The following is a 26,135-nucleotide window of genomic DNA, read 5'->3' on the forward strand; positions in this document are numbered from 1 at the left end:
CTAGAAAAATCAGTGATGAAGCGACGGTAAAAATTAGCAAAACCCAAGAACTTCTGAAGGCTCTTCACCGATGTAGGTTGAGTGCAGTCATGAATAGCCTGGACCTTGACTGGGTCCATCTCAATAGTAGACGGAGAAAATATGAAGCCCAAAAAGGAAACCTTCTGGACTCATTTAGAGCCCTTCACAAACAAGGCATTGGCACGCAGGACCTGAAATACCATTCTGACCTGCTTCACATGAGATTCCCAATCATCAGAAAAGACCAAAATATCATCCAGGTATATAATCATAAATCTATCCAGATACTCTCGGAAGATGTCGTGCATGAAGGACTGAAACACGGAAGGGGCATTAGAAAGTCCAAAAGGCATCACCAAGTACTCAGAATGGCCTTCGGGCGTATTAAATGCTGTTTTCCATTCATCGCTCTGCTTAATACGCACAAGATTATACGCTCCTCGAAGGTCTATTTTGGTGAACCAACTAGCCCCCCTAATCCGAGCAAACAGATCGGACAGCAGTGGCAAAGGATACTGAAATTTGACCGTGATTTTATTTAGAAGGCGATAATCTATACAGGGCCTCAGAGAACCATCCTTCTTGGCCACAAAAAAGAACCCTGCACCCAAAGGGGACGAGGATGGGCGAATATTCCCCTTCTCCAAAGACACCTTTATATAACTCCACATAGCGGCATGTTCTGGTACAGATAAATTAAAAAGTCGTCCCTTAGGGAACTTACTACCAGGAATCAAATCTATAGCACAATCACAATCCCTATGAGGAGGTAGGGCACTGGATTTGGGCTCATCAAATACATCCTGGTAGTCAGACAAAAACTCAGGGACTTCAGAAGGAGTAGAAGAAGCAATTGACACCAAAGGAGCATCGCCATGAATCCCCTGGCAACCCCAACTTGACACAGACATAGCTTTCCAATCCAGGACTGGATTATGGGCCTGCAGCCATGGCAGACCCAACACGACAACATCATGCAAATTATGTAACACAAGAAAGCGAATCACCTCCTGATGTGCAGGAGTCATGCACATGGTCACTTGAGTCCAGTACTGAGGCTTATTCTTGGCCAATGGCATAGCATCAATTCCCTTTAGTAGGATAGGAAATTGCAATGGCTCCAAGATAAACCCACAGTGCCTGGCAAATGACAAATCCATCAAATTCAGGGCAGCGCCTGAATCCACAAAAGCCATAACTGAGTAGGATTACAAAGAGCAAATCAAAGTAACAGACAAAATGAATTTAGGCTGTACAGTTCCAATGGTGACTGATTTAATGAACCTTTTTGTGCGCTTAGAACAGTCTGATATAACATGAGCAGGATCACCACAGTAAAAGCACAACCCATTCTGACGTCTGTGATTTTGCCGTTCAATTCTGGTCAGAATCCTGTCACACTGCATAGACTCAGGTTTCTGCTCAGAAAGTACCGCCAGATGGTGCACAGGTTTGCGCTCCCGCAAACGCCGATCAGTCTGAATGGCCAAAGACATGGACTCATTCAGACCCGCAGGCCACCATAACATCCTTAAGGGTTTCAGAAAGACCCTTTCTGAAAATCACTGCCAGGGCACACTCATTCCATTGAGTGAGCACAGACCATTTCCTAAATTTCTGACAGTAAACCTCAACTTCATCCTGACCCTGAGAGAGAGCCAGCAAAACCTTTTCTGCTTGGTCTACCAGATTAGGTTCCTCATAAAGCAATCCAAGCGCCAGAAAAAACGCATCCACATTTAGCAATGCAGGATCTCCTGGCGCCAGGGAGAATGCCCAATCTTGAGGGTCACCACGCAACAAAGAAATAATAATTTTAACTTGCTGAACAGGATCACCAGAGGAACGAGGTCTCAGAGAAAGGAATAATTTGCAATTATTTTTAAAGTTCAAAAACCTTGATCTATCACCAGAGAACAACTCAGGAATTGCTATCTTAGGCTCTGACATAGGACTGTGAATTACATAATCCTGAATGCCTTGCACCCTTGCAGTGAGATGATCCACACTAGAGGACAGACTCTGAATGTCCATGTCTGCAGCTGAATTCTGAACCACCCAGAGATTAAGGGGAGGAGAGAGGCTAGACACACTGCAGAGGAAAAAAAAAAATGAACTCAGGATTTCTCTTATCCCTCTTTTGCGATACATTAACTCTTTCTCGTCCTGCTGTACTGTTATGATCCTGGTGGTTAGGATCACAAAACTGACCTGATGGGTAAACCGGAATATTAGGACGAGCTCTGGGGATGTGGGAAACTTTACTGACCGCAACCTGATCCTATCGAAACACACTATAGGCAGCCGTGGAACGTTCCTAAAATCCTAGACGTCTCTTCACAGCCTGAGAAACTAGCTACCCCTAGAGAGAAAGCAAAGCCTCACTTGCCTCAGAGAAATAACCCCAAAGTTTAGACAGCCCCCCACAAAAAATAACGGTGAGATAAGGGGAAAACACAAACGTAGAAATGAAAACAGGATTTAGCAAATGAGGCCCGCTAACACTAAATAGTCAGAAGATAGCAAGGAATCTGTGCGGTCAGTATAAAATACTATCAAAAACCATCCACGCAGAGAATGCAAGAACCCCCACACCGACTACGATATGAGGGGAGCAACTCTGCGCCCCAGAGCTTCCAGCAAGCGAGAAAATCACATATAAGCAAGCTGGACTAAACTCATCATATACTGAGAAATATTTTCAAAAGAATAATGAGCAAAAATGAACTAGTAAGACTTAGCTTCTGCAGAAGGAGACAGGTCACAAGTGCAGTCCAGAGAGATCAGAACCAGTACTGAATACAACGACAGCAGGCAACCAGTAAAGGTCCAGGTGGCATTAAATAGGAGGCCAGACTAGCAGATTACGAGGCAGCTGAGCCCAGCTACAAACCAGCAGTATCGCTAAAAGCCACCAGAGGGAGCCCAAGAACAGAACTCACACAGTACCACTTGCGACCACAGGAGGGAGCCCGAGAACGGAATTCACAACAGAAATCCAAGCAGAGATGTGAATTGTTATGGTTACCCCAATGACCAGGGGAATAAAAATACAAAACGGACTAGCTCTCGGGTGATGGAAACTAAGGTCGACCGTGACCTGAACCTGACCCAACACTTACAGTAGCCGGGGGATGTACCTACGATGCCCTAGACACCACGCGCCAGCCGGAGATCTAACTACCCCTATAAGAGGAATATACAGGCCTGCCTTACCTCCAGTGAGGAACCCCAAAAGATGATAGTAGGCCCCCACAGATATTGACGGTGAGTTCAGAGGAAATGACATACGTAGGATGAACAGCAGATTTAGCACAGTGAGGTCCGCTTACTAGATAGCAGAAGGACAGGAAAGTGTTACTTCACGGTCGACCTAAAAATCACTATTCAAAAACACCATCCAGAAATTACTTTAAACTCCAGTGACAACTCATGCCACTGGAGTAGTAATTTTCTGTCCACAAGAGCTTCCAGCACTGAAGAGTCACATTGCAGATAGCTGGACAAAAATAGCAAAAACAAGAAACAAAATTCAACTTAGCTGAACTGGAACTTGAGGCAGGTGAATGCAACAGAATGCTACTAGCACATTGTTGGCCGGCATGTGACTAACAGCCAAGCAGCCTTAAATAGGAAACTCCCCTAGAGGGTGGCGACAGGTAATCAGAGACGGAGGAAGGCACATAAGAGACACTACCATAACAGACCACCGGGGGAGCCCACAAACCGAATTCACAACAGTACCCCCCCCTTAAGGAGGGGGCACCGAACCCTCACCAGAACCACCAGGGCGACCTGGATGAGCACTATGAAATGCACGAACCAAATCGGGAGCATGAACATCGGATGCTGTCACCCAAGAATTATCCTCCTGGCCATAACCTTTCCACTTAACCAGATACTGAAGTTTCCGTCTGGAAACACGGGAGTCCAAGATCTTTTCCACCACATACTCCAATTCACCCTCAACCAACACAGGAGCAGGTGGATCAGCAGAAGGAACAACCGGTACCTCATACCTCCGCAATAATGACCGATGGAAAACATTATGGATATTAAAAGATGCTGGGAGGTCCAAACGAAAGGACACAGGATTAAGAACCTCCAGAATCCTATAAGGGCCGATAAACCGAGGCTTAAACTTAGGAGACGAGACCTTCATAGGAACAAATCGAGAAGACAGCCACACCAGGTCCCCAACACAAAGACGAGGACCAATGCGCCGATGACGATTAGTGAACTGTTGAGTCTTCTCCTGGGACAACTTCAGATTGTCCACAACCTGTCCCCAAATCTGATGCATCCTATCAACCACAGCATCCACTCCAGGGCAATCCGAAGACTCCAATTGACCGGACGAAAACCGAGGGTGAAACCCTGAATTACAAAAAAATGGAGAAACCAAAGTGGCAGAACTAGCCCGATTGTTAAGGGCAAACTCTGCCAATGGCAAAAAGTCAAGCCAATCATCCTGATCAGCGGACACAAAACACCTCAAGTAAGTCTCCAAGGTCTGATTAGTACGCTCAGTCTGGCCATTAGTCTGAGGATGGAATGCAGACGAAAAAGACAAATCGATACCCATCCTGGCACAGAACGTCCGCCAAAATCTAGACACAAACTGAGTACCCCTGTCAGACACTATATTCTCAGGAATACCATGCAAACGCACCACATTCTGAAAATATAGAGGAACCAACTCAGAGGAGGAGGGCAATTTGGGTAAAGGTACCAAATGAACCATCTTGGAAAAACGGTCACAAATCACCCAGATGACAGACATCCTACGAGAAACCGGAAGGTCAGAAATAAAGTCCATAGAGATGTGCGTCCAAGGCCTCTTAGGAATAGGCAAGGGCAACAACAACCCACTGGCCCTAGAACAGCAGGGCTTGGCCCGAGCACAAACATCACAAGACTGCACAAACATGCGCACATCTCGAGACAAAGAAGGCCACCAGAAGGACCTAGACACCAAATCCCTGGTGCCAAAAATTCCAGGATGACCTGTCAACGCGGAAGAATGAACCTCCGAGATAACTATACTGGTCCAATCATCAGGGACAAACAGTCTACCAGGCGGACAGCGATCAGGCCTATCCACCTGAAACTCCTGCAAAGAACGCCGCAGGTCTGGGGAGACAGCTGACAATATCACCCCATCCTTCAGGATGCCGGTAGGTTCGGAATCACCAGGCGAGTCAGGCTCAAAACTCCTAGAGAGGGCATCCGCCTTCACATTCTTGGACCCAGGCAGATATGACACCACAAAGTTAAATCGGGAGAAAAACAACGACCAGCGCGCCTGTCTAGGATTCAGACGCCTGGCCGACTCAAGATAAATTAGATTCTTGTGGTCAGTGAGGACCACCACCTGGTGTCTAGCACCCTCAAGCCAATGACGCCACTCCTCAAACGCCCACTTCATGGCCAGAAGTTCCCGATTTCCCACATCATAATTTCGCTCAGCGGGCGAAAACTTTCGGGAGAAAAACGCACATGGTCTCATTACTGAGCAGTCAGGATCTTTCTGCGACAAAACTGCACCTGCTCCGATCTCCGAAGCATCCACCTCAACCTGGAACGGAAGTAACACATCAGGTTGGCGCAACACAGGAGCGGAAGAAAAGCGGCGCTTAAGCTCTTGAAAGGCCTCCACAGCCGCAGAGGACCAATTAGCAACATCAGCACCCTTTTTGGTCAAATCAGTCAAAGGTTTAGTAATGGCAGAAAAACCCGCTATAAATCGGCGATAGAAATTAGCAAAACCCAAGAACTTTTGCAGACTCTTCAAAGAAGTAGGTTGCATCCAATCACAAATAGCCTGGACCTTGACAGGGTCCATCTCCATAGATGAAGGGGAAAAAATATATCCCAAAAAGGAAATTCTCTGAACTCCAAAACTACACTTTGAGCCCTTTACAAAAAGAGAATTAGCTCGCAAAACCTGAAAAACTCTCCTGACCTGTTGAACGTGAGATTCCCAGTCCTCCGAAAAAACAAGAATATCATCCAAATACACAATCATAAACTTATCCAGATATTCACGGAAAATATCGTGCATAAAGGACTGAAAAACGGAAGGGGCATTTGCGAGACCGAAAGGCATTACCAAATACTCAAAATGGCCTTCAGGCGTATTAAATGCGGTCTTCCACTCATCCCCCTGCTTAATCCGCACCAAATTATACGCACCACGTAGATCGATCTTAGTGAACCACTTAGCCCCCTTTATACGAGCAAACAGATCAGTCAGTAAAGGTAACGGGTACTGGTATTTAACTGTAATCTTATTCAAAAGTCGATAGTCGATACAAGGTCTCAATGAACCATCCTTTTTACCTACAAAGAAAAATCCTGCCCCTAGTGGAGACAACGAGGGGCGAATATGACCCTTTTCCAAGGATTCTCTGATATACTCCCGCATAGCAGTATGTTCAGGTACAGACAAATTAAACAAGCGACCCTTAGGAAACTTACTACCGGGGATCAATTCAATAGCGCAGTCACACTCTCTGTGGGGAGGGAGAGAATCAACTTTAGGCTCTTGAAAGACATCATAAAAATCTGACAGAAATGCTGGGATCTCAGAGGGAGTAGATGAAGAAATAGGAACCAAAGGTGCATCCCCATGAATACCCCGACATCCCCAGCTCAACACAGACATAGATTTCCAGTCCAAGACGGGATTATGAATCTGTAACCATGGTAATCCAAGCACTAAGACATCATGTAGGTTATATAATACAAGGAAACGAATAATCTCCTGATGGTCTGGGGTAAGACGCATAGTCACTTGTGTCCAATATTGTGGTTTATTGCTAGCCAAAGGTGTAGAATCAATACCCTTCAGGGGAATAGAAACTTCCAACGGCTCCAAATCAAACCCACAACGCTTGGCAAAGGACCAATCCATGAGACTCAGAGCGGCGCCAGAATCCACATAAGCATTCACAGTCACAGATGATAAGGTACAAATCAATGTCACGGACAAAAGAAATTTTGACTGCAAGGTACCTGTAGAAAAAGATTTATCAACCTTTTTATCAACCTTATTTATACGTTTAGAGCATGCTGATATAACATGAGCTGGATCTCCACAGTAGAAGCACAATCCATTTTTGCGCCTGTAATTTTGACGTTCGCCTCTAGACAAAACACGATCGCATTGCATATGCTCTAATGCCTTTTCAGAGGTCACCGCCAAATGGTGCACAGGTCTTTGCTCAGAAGACACCGCCATATGGTGCACAGGTTTTTGCTCAGAAGATACCGCCATATGGTGCACAGATTTTTCCTCAGAAGACCCCGCCATATGGTGCACAGATTTGCGCTCCCGCAAACGCCGATCAATCTGGATAGCCAATTTCATGGCATCATTCAGACCTGTAGGCACAGGGAACCCCACCATGACATCCTTCACGGCATCAGAGAGACCTTCTCTGAAATTAGCTGCTAAAGCGCACTCATTCCATTTAGTAAGCACCGACCATTTACGGAATTTCTGGCAGTATATCTCAGCTTCATCTTGCCCTTGGGAAAGAGCTATCAAGGCTTTCTCAGCCAAAATCTCCAAATTAGGTTCCTCATAAAGCAACCCCAAAGCCTGAAAAAACGCATCTACATTCAACAACGCAGGATCCCCTGGCGATAATGCAAATGCCCAACTTTGTGGGTCGCCGCGCAGTAGAGAGATAACAATTTTAACTTGTTGAGTCTGATCACCAGCAGAGTGAGATCTCAGAGACAAAAACAATTTGCAATTTTCTCTGAAACTCAAAAACCGGGATCTGTCTCCGGTAAAGTATTCAGGCAGAGGAATCTTAGGTTCAGACATTGGAGCACGTATAACAAAATCTTGTAGGTTCTGTACTTTTGTCGCAAGGTTATTCAAACCTGCAACTAAACTCTGTGGATCCATGTTTCAAATGGGTGTAACCCAAGCATTCAGAGGTTAAGAGGAGAGGAGAAAAAAAAAAGGCTGAAGACTGCAGTTTAAGCAAGGAATACAAATGATCAAACTAAGGTGCACTTTCAAACACAGAAAAAAAAACAAAAACCTTTTCTCCTCCTTCCTGCTTTAGTGCATATTTTAACACATAGATTTTTTACAGGCCGGCCAAACTGTTATGGTTACCCCAATGACCAGGGGAATAAAAATACAAAACGGACTAGCTCTCGGGTGATGGAAACTAAGGTCGACCGTGACCTGAACCTGACCCAACACTTACAGTAGCCGGGGGATGTACCTACGATGCCCTAGACACCACGCGCCAGCCGGAGATCTAACTACCCCTATAAGAGGAATATACAGGCCTGCCTTACCTCCAGTGAGGAACCCCAAAAGATGATAGTAGGCCCCCACAGATATTGACGGTGAGTTCAGAGGAAATGACATACGTAGGATGAACAGCAGATTTAGCACAGTGAGGTCCGCTTACTAGATAGCAGAAGGACAGGAAAGTGTTACTTCACTGTCGACCTAAAAATCACTATTCAAAAACACCATCCAGAAATTACTTTAAACTCCAGTGACAACTCATGCCACTGGAGTAGTAATTTTCTGTCCACAAGAGCTTCCAGCACTGAAGAGTCACATTGCAGATAGCTGGACAAAAATAGCAAAAACAAGAAACAAAATTCAACTTAGCTGAACTGGAACTTGAGGCAGGTGAATGCAACAGAATGCTACTAGCACATTGTTGGCCGGCATGTGACTAACAGCCAAGCAGCCTTAAATAGGAAACTCCCCTAGAGGGTGGCGACAGGTAATCAGAGACGGAGGAAGGCACATAAGAGACACTACCATAACAGACCACCGGGGGAGCCCACAAACCGAATTCACAACAGTGAATCCAACCAGGAATATTGACAACTGGCACTAACTGAAGGATAGAGCCAGGCTAAATAGCCGAGCCCGAATAGACAATCAGTGGAAGCAGCTGCTGACAGCTAAATCCAAGGAGCAGCCGTACCACTTATAACCACCGGAGGGAGCCCAATAACAGAACTCACAACAGTGCCACTTACAGCCACCGGAGGGAGCCCAAGAGCGGAATTCACAACATGCAACACCAAATTCTTCGGGAACAGAAAAAAACTCTTTGGCCACCTTGAATCTAAGATAACCTTATCGCAAGATGTTATAGCCTCCCTGATATGGTGGTTAGATAGTAGACATTTATCAGAGGGGGTCCCTTGGGTAATTACACCATCCCACACTTTAACTACTGATGCTAGTCCCCACGGGTGGGGCGCACATATAGGAGATAGTTTCTGCCAGGAAATATGGAATGAAGAGGAAATTCAATATTCATCTAATCTGAAAGAACTAAAGGCGGTAAACTATGCATTACGTCAATTTCTTCCACAGCTTCGAGGAAATCAGTCTGTTCAGACAACACTACGACAGTGGCTTACTTAAACAAACAAGGGGGTACTCGATCGGACGCTTTAATGTCTTCCGCAGAGAACATCTTGAACCTGGCCGAAAAACATCTGTTGTCTCTCTCTGCCCTCCACATCAGGGGAGAGAACAATTAACAGGCGGACCTCCTAAGTTGACACATTCTACATCAGGGAGAATGGTGCCTAAATCCTTGCATCTTTCACAAGATAACATTATTATGGGGCCATCCTCAGATAGACCTGTTTGCTATGAGACAAAACAGACAAGTGGAGAAATTTGCATCTCGGTCCTGTGCCGATCACCCGGACGTTCTAGATGCTCTTCAAATACCCTGGCAATTCAATCTAGCATATGCCTTTCCTCCGATGATTCTACTACCTCAAATCATACGGAAAATCAGTGAGGAGCAGGCCAGGATAATATTAATAGCACCATTTTGTCCCAAGAGACCATGGTTCTCGTGCCTGCAATCAATGTCAGTGACAGACCCATGGGTCCTTCCCTCAATCCCAGACCTACTCTCTCAGGGACCTTTCTTTCACCCCCAAGTGGACAGCCTCCACTTGACGGCCTGGAATTTGAAAGGCAGATACTAAATTCTAGAGGTTTTTCAAGAGGTCTAATTGATACACTCCTGCTTAGCAGGAAACCATCTACTACGAAAATCTATACCAAAATATGGAAAAAATTTCTTCAGTTCCATACAGGTTCCGACCCCTCAGAAATTCCAATAAGACCTATCTTAGAATTCTTACAAAAAAGGAAAGAGTTATGTCTTTCTGTTAATACGCTGAAAGTCCAAGTATCCGCTCTAGGCGCCCTCTATGCCATAATATTGCAGGGAATAAATGGGTGTCCCGTTTTATCACGGCCTGTGAACGAGTTACTCCTGTCCACATCCCGAGAGTATCTCCTTGGGATATAAACCTAGTCCCAGACTCTCTTACTGAACCTCCGTTTGAGCCTATAGATACAGCGTCTCTATAACACCTATCATTAAAAACGCCATTCTTAGTAGCACTAACATCGGCTAGAAGGGTCAGCGACATTCAGGCTCTGTCAATAGATCCACCTTTCCTTTTAACATTTCAGGACAGGCTAATATTAAAACCAGACCCCTTATACCTCCCTAAGGTAGCGGGAAAATTCCATAGATCACAAGAGATACATCTTCCAACTTTCTTTAAAGACCCCTCCACTCCTGAAGAACAAAAATTTCACACTCTAGATGTCAGGAGAGTAGTTTTACAATATATTGAAAGAACTATTAGTTGGAGGCAGTGTAGGGCTCTGTTCATATCCTTCCAGGGCAAAAAGAAAAGGTATGGAGTCACAAGAGCCACATTGTCCCGATGGATTACAGATGCTATCCGGCTGGCCTACTCCATGAAAAATAAGGAACCTCCTGAGGGTATTAAAGCACATTCCACCAGAGCTATGGCATCTTCCTGGGCCGAAAGGGGAAACGTTCCAATAGGGGACATATGTAAAGCGGCAACGTGGTTGGCTCCTTCTACCTTCTATAACCACTATAGGCTTGATCTTTCATCAACTTCTCACCTACACTTTGGCAGGACTATCCTCAGCATGGTGGTCCCCCCTAGGTCTTGGTCTTTGGAAATCTCTCCAGTGGTTGCTGTCTTGTCGTGAAGGGTAAATAGCCGGATTCCTTACTGGTAATGCTCTTTTAATGAGTCCACGACAGCACCCACATACCTCCCTAATAAATTAAAACCAATTTAATTACTTATTTTATAGAGTAAATAAGTTTAAGATATATATTGTAAATATTTGCCTAATACTGGCGGTCCTCCTGGTACTCTGAAAATTAAACTGAGGAGGAGAGGCGGACCGCCCCTTTTATTTTTCTGTAAGTTTCCTGTTCCTTGGGGCGGATCCCTATCTCTCCAGTGGGTGCTGTCGTGGACTCATTAAAAGAGCATTACCGGTAAGTAATCCGGCTATTCTGGCTATGTAGTTATGTAGGTTGAAAAAATGCAAAGGTCCATCCAGTCAAACTTTCTCCATAAGTTCTACATTCTCTATTATGATTACTTATAACCCACAATGCCACTTGTGACAAGCATCGAGCCCTTTTTTAAATGTTCTTGTAGTATTTGCCATTATTGTCTCCTACGGACAGCATACAACTGTCTTACTGCTCTAACTGTGAAGACTTCTTTCACATTTAGCTGCCAGAATCGCCTTTCCTCCATCCGTAAGGAATGTTCCATCGTCCTTTGTACAGTCTTTGGAAGGAATAAGTAATGTGCCAGTCCTTTGTATTGCCCACACAATGTACTTGGTTGAAAATCAGATTTTTTTTATACTGTTGTGTGAACTTGGTTTTATCGTGAGATTGTGATCTGTTTAAACCCACCATTTTAAGTTGGACATGGTATTGCTATAATATGAATGAAGATTTCCCAGTTTTTATGGCACAAGATGTCAGGAAAAAGAGGAATTTAGCTGATAGTTTTCAACATACAGTACTTGATCGTTTTGTGTGGAAGGGTTAAACCTCCCATTGTCAGAGTGGTCAGTAGGTGCCAACCTAAAATGTGTGGTAATACTTAATCTGTTAATTATTGAATTGTGCTATATGCTTTGCAACTTATATGACTTTTTTGTACATAAATGTTATAAAATACGAATGTTTAAATTATATGACAAAGATAAAAAAAAATCTCTCTTATTTTTGCTAGGTGATCATATAAGAAGCTTGAAAAAGTATGGGATATCTACAGATTTTACACCAGATCACCGTGGTGTCCCACAAAATACATATGAACCGCAAGTCATTACCCCATCTATACCTGCAGCCACTCAGAACGTGTATAAATTATGTTACCCTGTCCAACTGGTCTTTGTTCCTAATTCACCACAGACTGTTAATCAAATTAAAAATGAAAATAAGGATGTTGAACATCAAAGAATTCAAACGGGAGAGACTTCATTTTTTCAAATGACATGTGTTCCAGAGGAAAGTCATGTTAGAAATGAGAAAAGTCACACAGTGGGAAAGACTTTCCAATGTCCCAAATGTGGGAAATGTTTTGGAGATCAATCAAGTCTTGTTTTACACCAGAAAATTCACATACGGAAGAAGCGCTTTTCATGTTCTGAATGTGGGAAATGTTTTATACAGACATCTGATCTTGCTAATCATCAGAGAATTCACACAGGGGAGAAGCCATATTCATGTCCAGAATGTGGAAGATCTTTCAGCCAGAAAACACATCTTAATAGACACCTGAGAGTTCACACCAGAGTGAAGCCGTAATCATGCCTTAAATGTGGGAAATGTTTTGCTCAGAAATCAGTTCTTGAAATACATGAGAGGAGGCACACAGGGGAGAAACCGTTTTCATGTATAGAATGTGGCAAATGTTTTCTCGCGAAAATGCATCTTGTTAACCTTCCGAAAATTCATGTAGGGAAGTAACAATTCTCCTTTTGGTACACATTTGTGTTATTGACAAGTATAGTAATAAAGCATACAGCAATTATAGTGAAGTAATATTATGTGTTATACATTAGAAATGGAGCAAAATGTAAGTCCCTAAATAATTATAAAAAATTATTTGCAGTTACCAATAAACAACTTAATTCCAAAATCTAAATAGCACCCAGGAAACACAGCTATATATCAGCCAGGTCTCTACAATTTACAACATTATAATTTTCAGGAGGAAAAAGAGCAAACAGGTGTACTAAAAATAGCAAAATTTTTTATTATAATAAGTCACCAAAATACATATCATCACAAATAATTTTTTGCAGGAAAAACGACACCAAGGGCGTCACAGTATCTCAGTATTTGGTCAATTATTGCTGAAAAAAACAATATATTTCTCAAAATAAAGTGCACAGTGCAATATCATCATTACATATATGGGACATCTTCATAAACCTATAGTAAAAGTGCTAGCAACAGCTAAATCATATTAGGGACGAGATGCTCACCTAAGAGCACTTAGTGGTACTTACACATTGCATGCTTTCATGTTATTCATTGGTGACACAGTGGGGGTGCGCGTGCGCGCTGTGACCCTGGCTCCTGGCTGTGTAGCGGTGCGTCTTTATCCTTGTCCGTACGAGCGGGGACTGCTCCTCCTCCCCTCTCGTGCGTGACGACGATGACGCCCTGCTCCATCTGCTGAGAGCTTTGGATCTACAGTGCGCATGCGCCGCTACGCTCACTGCGATTGGCCGGCCGGACATCACATGCCGGTTCAAAGGATCATAAAAGGTCCTGGCTGAGCAAACACTACATCCTCTTGAAAAAGCGGGCTTTGTTACCCGCGAAACGCGCGTCGGGGGGCATCCACACCCGCTCCGGTATCTCTGCTCTTTGGTCTTAGGTGAGCATCTCATCCCCAACATCATATAGCTGTTGCTAACACTTTTTACTATGGGTTTATGAAGATGCCGTATACATGTAATGCTGATTTGCACTGTGCACTTTAGTTGAGTAATCCTAGGTGAGCATCTCATCCCTAATATGATTTAGTTGTTGCTAGCACTTGTACTATGGGTCTATGAAGATGCCGTATACATGTAATGCTGATATTGCACTGTGCACTTTACTTGAGAAATCTTAGGTGAGCATCTCGTCCCTAATATGATTTAGCTGTTGCTAGCACTTTTACTATAGGTTTATGAAGATGCCCCATATATGTAATGATGATATTGCACTGTGCACTTTATTTTGAGAAATATATTGGTTTTTTCAGCAATAATTGACCAAATACTGAGATACTGTGACGCCCTTGGTGTCGTTTTTCCTGCAAAAAATTATTTGTGATGATATGTATTTTGGTGACTTATTATAATAAAAAATTTTGCTATTTTTAGTACACCTGTTTGCTCTTTTTCCTCCTGAAAATTATAGTTTACTTTTGAGCGGGTTTTGTTTTATTTTGCTGTCCTTTGGACATGCATATTTTGTTATTGGGGTTTTTGTATCTACTAATTGCTTCTGTGTCTTTCACAGCTGACCTCAAATCTAGAATGGACTTTCGCGCACGTGACCACACGTGGCGCACACTAATTAATGATGTTATGCAGGATGACTCAGTGGGGCTGACCGGGGGAATTGACAAGAATATACAGGATGACATTATCAGGTTCAAAGATCTGTTTAGAAAAAGGATTCGTGTGTGGTGGAACCACGCTTTTTTGGAAAGGTACATCCAGAGAGATTTAATACCCAGAGGGCTCAGAATACAAGTGTTTCCCTCTTTCCCCATCCAAGATGAGGAATTTAAAAACAGGTGGGAAAATTATGCGAACACCTGCTCTAAAGGCTTCCTTGAGCTGTTAAGGGATATGAATTCTACTACTCTATCTTCCCTTGAGAAAGAAATTGAGGATATTCAGATTACACTTCACCGTGAGTTGAATAATGATGCTTTAAAAAAATTCAATGAGGAAATTGATAATCTTTCCCAGAAATGGGTTCAGGAAGTGCAATCCACTAAAACAAAGAAATTTCAAAGAGATGTGGAGGACAAAAAATTAAAACGTGTCTATAGATGGAGGAATGCAACGAGCCGGTCTAGATCCAGATTTAGAAATTTTTCTCATTCAAGATCTCGATCAACTTCTATAAGATCCAACATGTCCGGTGAAGATGAAACAGCATATAGGGGTCCCCCGCAAGGTGCTCCTCCAACTAATACAGTTACATCTAAACGAACAACACGCCAGACAACTAAATCCAAATTAAATGGAGGATATTCGAACGCACAAGGGGGATTACAGGTAGTCAACCTATCCTCACACGTCCTGACTGAAACTCAACTAAGGGTACTTAGCAAGGGGTTCTCATTTGCTCCAACCAACTCTTTTAATTTCTTCACAGCTATGAAGGATCTTAATTTGTTTTCTCGAAAACTACTCCTCAGAAAATTGCATCACAAAAGAGATTCGTGTGAGATGATGTCTGAGATCGAGAGAGAGACCCTTCATGACTTAGAGGACCTCCTGGAGGAGCAGGAGGATCACGGTGCAAGTAGGTTTCCACCCTCTGCAATATCTAGATCCACCAATTTTCCCCCCTTGTCACTCAGTCCCGCCATTGATACATTCACAAAATTAGTGACAGAGGAGTTTAGGCGGTTATCCACGAGACGGCGTTTTGACAACTTGACAAAAGATGAAAGGATAGCTATCTCAGATCTTCAAAAACTGCCTAATGTTGTCTTTAAGGCGTCTGACAAGGGGGTAAATATTGTTGTATGGCCTCAAGAGAAATATGAACGTGAGGCGTTTCGTCAGCTGAGAGACAGGGATACCTACCGCAAGCTCCCCTATAATCCTACAATGTCCTTTTCACGTGAGCTTCAGGGAATCCTTATTAGAGCCCCTGACAATGATCTAATTACAAAACAGGTCCTGGAAGGGTTGACAGTTAAGTCTCCTAAAGTGTCAACTTTTTATTTACTACCCAAAATCCACAAGAATGCTCTCGACCCTCCTGGGCGTCCAATAGTCTCAGGGATTGGCAGTTTGTGCGATCCAATATGTCAGTTTATAGACTACTACTTAAAACCCTTAGTGGAAACCCTTCCATCTTATGTACGAGATACTACGGACGCCCTGGCTAGGGTCGACGGCATTCTTGTGGATCATGACACACTATTGGTGACGGCCGACGTAGAGAGCCTGTATACTTGCATTAATCACCAGCACGGCATCGAGGCTGTCCGCCTCTTCTTGGGGGCTTCCGACTGGGGTGGCCCTTTTTGTGAATTTATTCTTGAGTTGCTGCACTATGTCCTTACCCACAATTTTTTTGGTATTCAAAGATTTATTTTATTTACAGATGCGTGGCACAGCCATGGGCGCGGCCTGTGCGCCCTCGTATGCAAATCTCTTCCTGGGCTCCTGGGAGAGATTTTTATTTGGCGACGAGGGCCCACGGGCCGCCTCCCATGTGCTGTGCTGGCATCGTTATATTGATGATGTTTTTTTCTTGTGGGGCGGGACGGTGCAGCAGCTCAGGGAATTTATGGATGAGTTGAATCAGAATGCTCTTAACATTCATCTAACATACACATTTGACACCAGGAGGGTCAACTTCCTGGATGTCACTTTTGAAGTTGATGAAAGCGGTCACATCCAGACGGATGTGTACCGCAAACCTACCTCGGTTAATGCACTGATTCACGCATCCTCTGCACATAATCCATCCACGATCAGGGCTGTCCCGGTCGGTCAGTTCCTGAGGATGAGGCGGATATGTTCCTCAGATGCGAAATTTGAAAATCAGGCTGCCGATCTTAGGCTACGGTTCTCTGCCCGCAGCTACTCTAATAGATGTATTAAACGCGGTTACCAACGTGCTAGATCCACCTCACGAGGTGATCTGTTACAACCTTCCAGGACCAAGAAAAGGGCTAGTTACGATGGCCCTATAAGATTTATATCGACATTCAATCATGAATGGGGGGAGATGCGTAACATACTAAAAAGACACTGGCTTATTCTAAATGCTGAGCCCTCTCTAGGAGCTACCCTGGGGGCAGGACCATCTATGACAGCAAAAAGATCAAAGAATTTAAAAGACCTCTTAGCCAAGAGCCATTATGTTCCATCCTATGTGAGCCCCTTTGGAGCTACAAGACCAAGTGTGGGATCCATACCTTGCGGTCACTGCCTTGCGTGCGCAAATGTCCTGCGCTGCAATACGTTCAGCACATCCAACGGTACAAAACAATTCGATATTAGACATCGTATCTCATGTGGAAGTACCAACGTCATCTATTATGCCACTTGTGGCTACTCAAAGATTTATGTCGGTTTAACATCTAGGGAATTGAGAAAACGAGTACGTGAACATGTGCGGGACATTTGTGCAGCAAGGACAGTGACCGACTTTTCCCTTCTTAAAACTATCCCGCGCCACTTTAGGCAATTTCATAGAGCGGACCCTGCATCATTTATGGTGCGGGGTATCGATATGATACACCTGGGAATCCGAGGAGGTGATTATAAAAAAATTCTCGCACAGGTGGAGGCTAGGTGGATTGTGGTCTTGGGCACCATGACCCCCAGAGGACTAAATGAGTCCCTTTCTTTCTCTGAATGTGCCTATTCCTGGTGGTTCCACCCCACCTTTATCTTGAAGATATGATTCTTATTCTTATCTCCCGGGATCTGGGTGTGTTTTTATTATTCTTTATTTTATTATATATTTTTTATATGTTGTATTCACTTGTGTTTTCTTTTATTTGTTGTTCAAAGCAGGAACTTTCAACTGACTCCTCGCCATCTTTTTTACCTGCCAATGTTGGAACCATCTATGCTTGCAAGTGTATTATACACACAAAGATGTGGGACTGTGCCTTATCCAGGACCTTTTGTAGAATTGAACCGCCATATACGTTTTCTGTGTATATATACTTTTTTGGTCTGAGTCATATATTTCCCTGTTTATACGCACTTTTGTTCGGTGCACTTAGTGGTACTTACACATTGCATGCTTTCATGTTATTCATTGGTGACACAGTGGGGGTGCGCGTGCGCGCTGTGACCCTGGCTCCTGGCTGTGTAGCGGTGCGTCTTTATCCTTGTCCGTACGAGCGGGGACTGCTCCTCCTCCCCTCTCGTGCGTGACGACGATGACGCCCTGCTCCATCTGCTGAGAGCTTTGGATCTACAGTGCGCATGCGCCGCTACGCTCACTGCAATTGGCCGGCCGGACATCACATGCCGGTTCAAAGGATCATAAAAGGTCCTGGCTGAGCAAACACTACATCCTCTTGAAAAAGCGGGCTTTGTTACCCGCGAAACGCGCGTCGGGGGGCATCCACACCCGGTCCGGTATCTCTGCTCTTTGGTCTTAGGTGAGCATCTCATCCCCAACATCATATAGCTGTTGCTAGCACTTTTTACTATGGGTTTATGAAGATGCCGTACCGTTTACTTTTGAGCGGGTTTTGTTTTATTTTGCTGTCCTTTGGACATGCATATTTTGTTATTGGGGTTTTTGTATCTACCAATTTACAACATTAGTTGATATAACTACAGTTCAAACTTCTGTTTGCAATTATTAATAATTGTTTGTTAGAAAAATGTTGAGCTATCTTTTTTTTTATAATTTACATGCATACCTCAGAGTCTGGAAATTAAATCACCTTAGAAAGAATATTTGTTATTACAGTCCAATAAGTGTGACTACACGAACAGTACCATGTTTGACTCCATAAACTTTGTGTGCACCTGCAGTAGCAAACATGACATTTTAATGCCCCAAATCTTAACCACTTTGAAAGGCACCATTCAAATGTCTGGGTTTTTTTTTGTCCCCTCTTGACCCCTTAATGACCACCAATACGTCTTTTTACTGACCTGAGATATAAGAGAATATGGGATTTGGATGTTTCTGTCATGTCGGACGCTGTTCAGACCAGGTCGTTCGACAGACAGCGGTAATTCCGCTTTTGACGACTATTTGCTCATTGTCGTCGGCTAGATTTTATCTAGCTGTTCCGGGGTTAATTTACCTGATCCTCGGATTGGAAGCTGGGCCATGCCCATTGCCTTTAAATACTTCTCCTGATCATTGGGTGTCGCCGATTATAGCTTCTGTCTTGTGCGTTGTTATCTCGATCTGGAGTGGAGAGCTGGTTGCTGGAGATTCGTTGCTGGTGGTGTATTTTCCTTTGTCTTATTTACTCCTTCCTATATTTGTATTTATTTTGCCTTGCACATTTATAGTGTATTCCTGAGTGACTGCGGCGTGGTGTATATTTTCCTTTATCCTTGTCTGTGCTAACTGTGGGTATTGGTGAATTACATCTTCACTGGGTGGTGTGCGGAGGTTTTCAGCCTAGGGTTGAAACAGGAGACAGGGCGAGGGTAGAGGCCTGGACATGCACACCATCAGTGTAAACTCCAGGTAGAGGGTCAGTCAGGATTTCCCTAGTCTGAGGGAAATTGCAGGGGCCCGGGTTATTAGCTCTCGCTCACCTAGTCTCCCCGTGACAGGTACTGATGATTTTGCTTCAAAAAGTTGTGGACTATTGAGTGAAATCGTTAAAATACTCTATCAGGATTCATATTATAATTCTATAGTTGTTCACTTCCTCTAAGTTGACGGGGATAAGGAAATCGAAAAGTTGCACTGTTGGTATGCCTATAACTTGTAATGTTCTCTACGGTTTATGACGGTATGAATGTTCCCTTTTTTTCTCTGTTATGTTTAATAAAGAATGAACGATAAATGAACATACAGAATCACAATATGCTTGCGATGCTAAGCTAAGTATCATAACAGTACACTAAAATGCTATAGTATAGCCTGTAATTAAACTTCCATTAACATCTTTTATCACTCCCTCTCTGTATGCATCTTTACTCAAACAATTCTTATTAAATTGGCGTATGTCCACCAATACATTGTAATACATTTCAAATTGCTTTTTAAGTCTGTTCTTAGGCTCTAAATCAAGAGTGGGAATAAAAGACGACTATCTTGTAAAAAATGTCTCAGTCAATTTTTCTTTGTTTGTCAAAGTCTCCAACCAGTCCATCCTAAACAGATAATGAATCTTTGTTAGTATTAATAATCTCGATGGTGCATCCAAATTAACCACTGATGCAATATACTTTTCCTGACCGCTGAGGCCCAAATCACCAGTATGGCCTTCAAATGTTTAGGTAGTGATCTCTGAGACTCCTCCAAGACACTGAAAATTGCCCACTGTGGGGAGAGAGGAATCTCAACCCTGCAAATATGTTGCAATTCAGAGTGGATATCATGCCATAACTTTTGAATTTTAATACAGTTCCACATTTGATGAAATATATCAGTATTACGTTGGTCACATTTTGCACGTTGATATGAATTAATGGGGGACATCTTGAACTGTATATAAGGGGTGATATAAGCCCTGTGCATAAGTAATAAAGCCATATCAGTATAGCTACTATATGGAATAACTTTTCTTTGTGTCATAGTAGCTTCCAAGATATCCCGTACCTCCAACCCCCAATGTCTTTTTTCTATCTCGCCGGGCCTGTGTCCATTGCATTCCATGACCACTCTCTGCATAAAACAGAATATATGTCACTTGTTGATATCAACTGTGTTCTGCCTTTTCTAAGAATGATGTCTAGCCTATTTCCCCAACCATGCCGTTGTCTACTATTAACATGCTTAAGGTGCCGGAAGAAACAGAAATGGTCTGCCTCTGAATAAGGAGAAGAATTCCAATATGCATTATTAGCGGCACATATAGTTAGTCAAAAAAGGCAATCCTAAATAGTATCTGGATGTACCACCCATGCATGGACATGAGGATAACTGCACCAATGTAAGTCAAGACAACAAGAACCAACTATGCAGTCATATAATCCAAAACATATATACTTTATTCAAAATTAGCATAAAATTCAGACAGACAATGTGTAGCAGGGCTACCAGATGGAATTAGCCATCAGCATAATGTAAAACAGAGCCCAAGGTTGGTAATCCCCTGTACCAGAAAACAGGCAATACATAGGTGTTATGATAAAGTGCAACATATAGTGGCAAACAGAAATACTGAACGCCACCCAATAGGAGTTAATATTACTGAAGATAATATCTCCATTAAAGGAATGACAGCCAAAGTAACGGCTAAGTAAACCTACAGACAATACTAAATGTGCATATCACCTGATGATAGCTGTGTTGACCGGCACGGGGGCACCAATCCACCCCGACGCGCGTTTCGGTATGGATACCTTCCTCAGGGGGCGCGGGGATTACCAACCTTGGGCTCTGTTTTACATTATGCTGATGGCTAATTCCATCTGGTAGCCCTGCTACACATTGTCTGTCTGAATTTTATGCTAATTTTGAATAAAGTATATATGTTTTGGATTATATGACTGCATAGTTGGTTCTTGTTGTCTTGACTCTGAATAAGGGAAAACGATGTACTGCCTCCTCAAAGGTGATTATAGAAAAGCAATGGTTCAATAGATCTATCACTAAAACACATTTCTGCTTTGCAAGAATCTTATATTCTTTGGGCGGGTTACTTTTTAAAAATAGGGGGTTGTCTAAAAAAGGTTGGAAGGGCGACACTCCACTCTTCAATTGACACATTCTCCTTCCTCTTCTCTATGATAAAATAGTTTACCATAATATCGGATGGTCTTTAATATCCTTAGGAAGATCCTCATTTTTCAAATGCACCAAGACCAACAGTGAAACATGAGGATAAATTTGCCTCTCTAGATGAACATTGGCAAAGTGAGAGGACCCCCGGAACCAGTCAATTACATACCAAAGGTTAGCCGCAATATTATATCTACTAATATCACGAACTTTAATACCCCCCTCATTCCTTGGTAATTGCAGTTTACATAGCCCAATAAGTGATCGGCCTCTTAATTCCTCAAATAAACTGCCAGAAGGCTTTGTTCAATAGATTGATGTCAGACTGGGGTAATAATAATGGGAGTGTTTGAAATAAATATAATAACTTCAGGAACACTATCATTTTGAGTAGGTGACACCTCCCCGTGAATGACAAAGTAAAGTGTTTCCAAGAGTTAAGGAGTAGTGATGAGCGAGTATACTCGTTGCTCGGGTTTTCCCAAGCACGCTCGGGTGGTCTCTGAGTATTTGTTAGTTCACGGAGATTTAGTTTTTGTTGATGCAGCTGCATGATTTACAGCTGCTAGCCAGCCTGAGTACATGTGGGGGTTGCCTGGTTGCTAGGGAATCCCCACATGTATTCAAGCTGTCTAGCAGCAAATCATGCAGATGAGGTGACGAAAACTAAATCTCCACGCACTAACAAATACTTGGAGACCACCCGAGCGTACTCGGGAAAACCCGAGCAACAAGCATACTCGCTCATCACTATTAAGGAGGTTAGTTATTTTAAGAAAAAGGGGTTTATAATTAAATCTATATAAAGCGTGGGGATCCGCTGGGAGCCGCATACCCAAATATCCGATAGATTTTGTCCTTCACTGGAAAGGAAAGGAGCCATCAGATATCCCACCCAATCTACATACTACCAAAGCTTCTGACTTGTTATAATTGACTTTAAACCCGGTAAGATCTCAAAAAAATTTTAATGTCGACACTGACTGGGATAGCCTGGGTCGGGATGGCAGCAAATAGTAGAATATCATCAGCGAAAGCTAGTATTTTAGTCTCCACATTTCCGGAGCGTATCCCTTGAAACTCTGATAAATTTTGAAGAGTTCTTAACAGGGGATCTAATGCCAAATTAAATAGTAGTGGAGATAGCGGACATTCCTGTCTGGTACCCCGTTGAATTTCAAGAGACGGTGATAAGGTATTGATTATAAAAAGCCTGGACATGGGATCTCTATATATCAACCTGATTGCAGTACAAAACCATGAGCCAAACCCCCTTATTTCCAGTAATTTATGTAGATAATTCCACCAAACCGATCAAAAGCCTTGTCTGCGTCTAGACCAACCACTATATTCTTTTAACAATTATTACGTTTACAACAAGATATTGTGCCTATCGCTGTTCTGATATTATAGGTTATTGACTTCCCGTGCACAAACCCCGTCTGGTGTGGTGAAATTAATTCAGGACGGATTTGCTGAACCCTGTTTGCTAATATTTTTGTGAGAAGCTTAAAGTCAGAATTAAGCAACAAAATTGGACACTAACCCTCTACCTGCATCAAATTGTTCCCAGGTTATGGAAGCACAATAATACAGGCTTCGTTGAATCTATCTGGAATGTACCACTTCTCAATAATTCCATTAAACACCCCACACAAATGTGGACCCACCGAAGGACCCCAAATTTTATAATATTCGCCACTAAACCCATCTGGACCCTGTACTTTAGAACTCTTAATTGTAGAGATGGCCTGTAACATGTCTGTGGTAGTAATGGGCACATTAGGCAAACTTTTATGATCCTCCGTAATAGTAGGAGCCACCTCGCTCTGAAGGAAACACGAGTCCCCAGTGGTCTCTTCTCCCCCGGCTCCTTACAGAAAGCTAAAAAATTGTCTAAACTCATCTATTATCTCTTCATTATCTGTTATAATTTTACCATCTTGTTTAAGTATTTTATTAATTCTAGTTGCATTTCTATACGGTTTAGTGAGAGAGGCAAGTAACTTCCCTGGCCTGTTCCCCCACTTAAAATATCTGTGTTTCTGATAATCTAGACCAGGGGTCCCCAAACTACGGCCCGCGGGCCGCATCCGGCCCCCGGGGGCCTTTTACCCGGCCCCCGCCGCAATTCACATGTTCCTCTGGCTTCTGAGCGCCCGGCGCTATGCAGAAGCGAGAGTTCGGTGCTCATCTTCCAGAGACTCCAGACCTAGATGAGCACGTCGCACGTAGTGACGCGCGACGTGCGCATCTAGGCCTGACAGACGAACAGCGAGGAGCGCGGGAGCGGCTACGCTACAGTGCACTGCTAGGTAATGTATAGTTTTCTTTGTTTTTTAAGCGGGGATGGGGGGGGTTTGGGAGAGAGCATGGGAGCTGGACCTATATGGGGGAAGACAGAGCATGGGAGCTGGACCGATATGGGGGAACACAGAGCATGGGAGCTGGACCTATATGGGGGTGATTGTTGGTATATTGTTTTTGTAGGGCTGTATATATATCTATTGGTATTTTACTAATAGCAATTTGGAATCCCTAGGAAACAAGGACGTCAAGAAAGAGAAAAATTGACTCGGAGTGTAGGATATTCAAAGAACAGTGGACTTATGATTACTTTTTCATGCAGTACAAGGAAAGAGCTGTGTGTCTGATATGTCAGAATATAGTGGCTGTGTTTAAAGAATACAATTTGCGTTAACACTATCAAACTCAACATAAAGATAAATATGATTGTTTGGTTGGAGATGTAAGAAAAGATAAAATATTAAAACTGAAACATTCATTGACAACTCAGCAAAAAACTTTTGTGAAGCAGAAGCAGCTAAACATTTCAGCACTGCGAGCAAGTTTTCAAGTTGCCAAGCTAATAGCGTGCACTGGCAGGCCATTCGTGGAGGGAGAATTTGTTAAAGAGTGCCTTCTTTCTGTCGCCAAAGAGATGTGTCCAGAAAAGTCAGACTTGTTTAGTACAGTTAGTCTTTCAGGATCTACAATTACACGAAGGATTGAAGAAATGGGAGACAATTTGCATCAGCATTTGCAAAACTCTCTGCAAGAAAACTTGACTATTTTTCCTTGGCACTTGACGAGAGCAATGATGTTCGTGATTCTGCACAACTTTTAATTTTTATTCGTGGGACGAATGACAATTTTGAAGTCATAGAAGAGCTTGCTGCACTGCAAAGTATCAAAGGAACAACTACAGGAGAGGATATCTATGAAAAGCTTTCCAAAACTGTGAAGGATTTAGAGCTAGACTGGGCTAAACTTTCCAGTGTGACAACTGATGGTGCGCCTAGCATGGTGGGGTCTAAGAAAGGAGTAATTGCTCGCATTAAACAAGAGATGGACAAACGTAACCATTCTCATCCAATAGCCATACACTGCCTCATCTACCAACAAGCGCTATGTAGGAAATCACTGAAGTGGGACTCTGTTATGAAAATTGTGGTATCTTGTGTTAACTTCATTAGAGCTAATGCACTAAACCACAGACAATTTCAGGAATTTCTGTCTGAGCTAAATGTTGCCTATGAAGATGTTCTGTACCACACAGAAGTCCGTTGGCTGAGTCGAGGCAGAGTTTTGAGACATTTTTATGACTTGCTTCCACAGATTACAGATTTTATGCTGTCGAAAAACAAAGAAGTACCAGAGCTCAGTGATACAGAATGGAAATGGCACCTCGCCTTTCTGACAGATGTAACAGAGCTACTCAACAGTTTCAATGTGCAACTTCAAGGAAAAGGGAAGCTCATCTGTGATATGCACTCACATGTGAAAGCATTTGAAGTAAAATTAGGCCTCCTTATCAAACAAGTGAAGGAGGAAAATTTCTGCCATCTCCCCTTAACTCAAAATCTGTTAGCAGAAAAACCCATGGTTGCATTTCCAAAAGAAACATGTGTGAATTCACTGGAAAAATTGCAAAAGGAGTTCCAATTCAAATTTAAAGAGCTTCATCTCCATGAACAGGACATACAGCTTAACCCATTTTCTATTGACATTGAAAATGTGGATGCAATTTACCAAATGGAACTGGCTGAACTGCAGAATTGTGACTCTCTGAAAGACGCATTCAAGTCAAGCAGCTTGCCTAACTTCTATGCATCTCTCCCCTCTGAGACCTATCCTAATCTCAGGAATCATGCACTCAAAATGGCAACTATCTTTGGCAGCACTTATGTTTGTGAACAGACTTTTTCCAGAATGAAACATCTGAAATCTCCAACCAGATCTAGACTAACTGATGTGCACTTGCATCACTTGTTACGGCTAGCAGTGACAAATATGGAACCGGACATTGACCACCTCATCAGTCAAAAGCAGGCCCATAGTTCCCATTGAAATAATGGTGAGTTTGTTGATTTAAATTTACTAGTTCTTTATTTTGAATATTGTATTTGTTCCCTGTATGTTTTTTTTTTACTTTAAAATGAGATATGTGTAGAGTACATAGGGATTTTCACAGTTTTTTTTTATAGTCCGGCCCTCCAATGGTCTGAGGGACAGTGAACTGGCCCCCTGTGTAAAAAGTTTGGGGACCCCTGATCTAGACTATACAGTGCTCTTCATGTTCTATGCTCT

At 43.0% G+C, this 26,135-nt stretch overlaps 2 protein-coding genes across 2 annotated transcripts in view; both read left to right on the plus strand.

The window, feature by feature from the left end:
- The window catches only part of LOC143766177 (gastrula zinc finger protein XlCGF66.1-like), a 71,673-nt gene extending 58,582 nt beyond the window's left edge, over positions 1-13,091 (plus strand). The window contains exon 5 of the mRNA XM_077253647.1: positions 12,136-13,091. Within this exon, the coding sequence (XP_077109762.1) occupies positions 12,136-12,713 (578 nt within the window). The 3' untranslated portion in view covers positions 12,714-13,091. The remainder of the gene's footprint in view (positions 1-12,135) is intronic.
- Positions 13,092-14,761: 1,670 nt separating this feature from the next.
- LOC143768170 (general transcription factor II-I repeat domain-containing protein 2A-like) lies at positions 14,762-25,895 on the plus strand. Its single transcript, XM_077256859.1, has 3 exons — positions 14,762-14,825; positions 15,297-15,446; positions 24,583-25,895. The coding sequence occupies exons 1-3, from the start codon at positions 14,762-14,764 to the stop codon at positions 25,893-25,895; spliced, it is 1,527 nt and encodes a 508-aa protein (XP_077112974.1).
- Positions 25,896-26,135: the final 240 nt, after the last annotated feature.

The sequence above is a fragment of the Ranitomeya variabilis genome, chromosome 4 (genome assembly GCF_051348905.1).
Source record: "Ranitomeya variabilis isolate aRanVar5 chromosome 4, aRanVar5.hap1, whole genome shotgun sequence".
Lineage (NCBI taxonomy): Eukaryota > Metazoa > Chordata > Amphibia > Anura > Dendrobatidae > Ranitomeya > Ranitomeya variabilis.

Coding starts and splice junctions, on each gene's coding strand:
- LOC143768170 (XM_077256859.1), top strand. CDS start 14,762: ATGAATTCTACTACTCTATCTTCCCTTGAGAAAGAAATTGAGGATATT. Junction 14,826..15,296: donor TATTCAGATTACACTTCACC/GTGAGTTGAATA, acceptor ATTTCTTCACAG/CTATGAAGGATCTTAATTTG. Junction 15,447..24,582: donor GCAGGAGGATCACGGTGCAA/GTAGGTTTCCAC, acceptor AATTTGCATCAG/CATTTGCAAAACTCTCTGCA.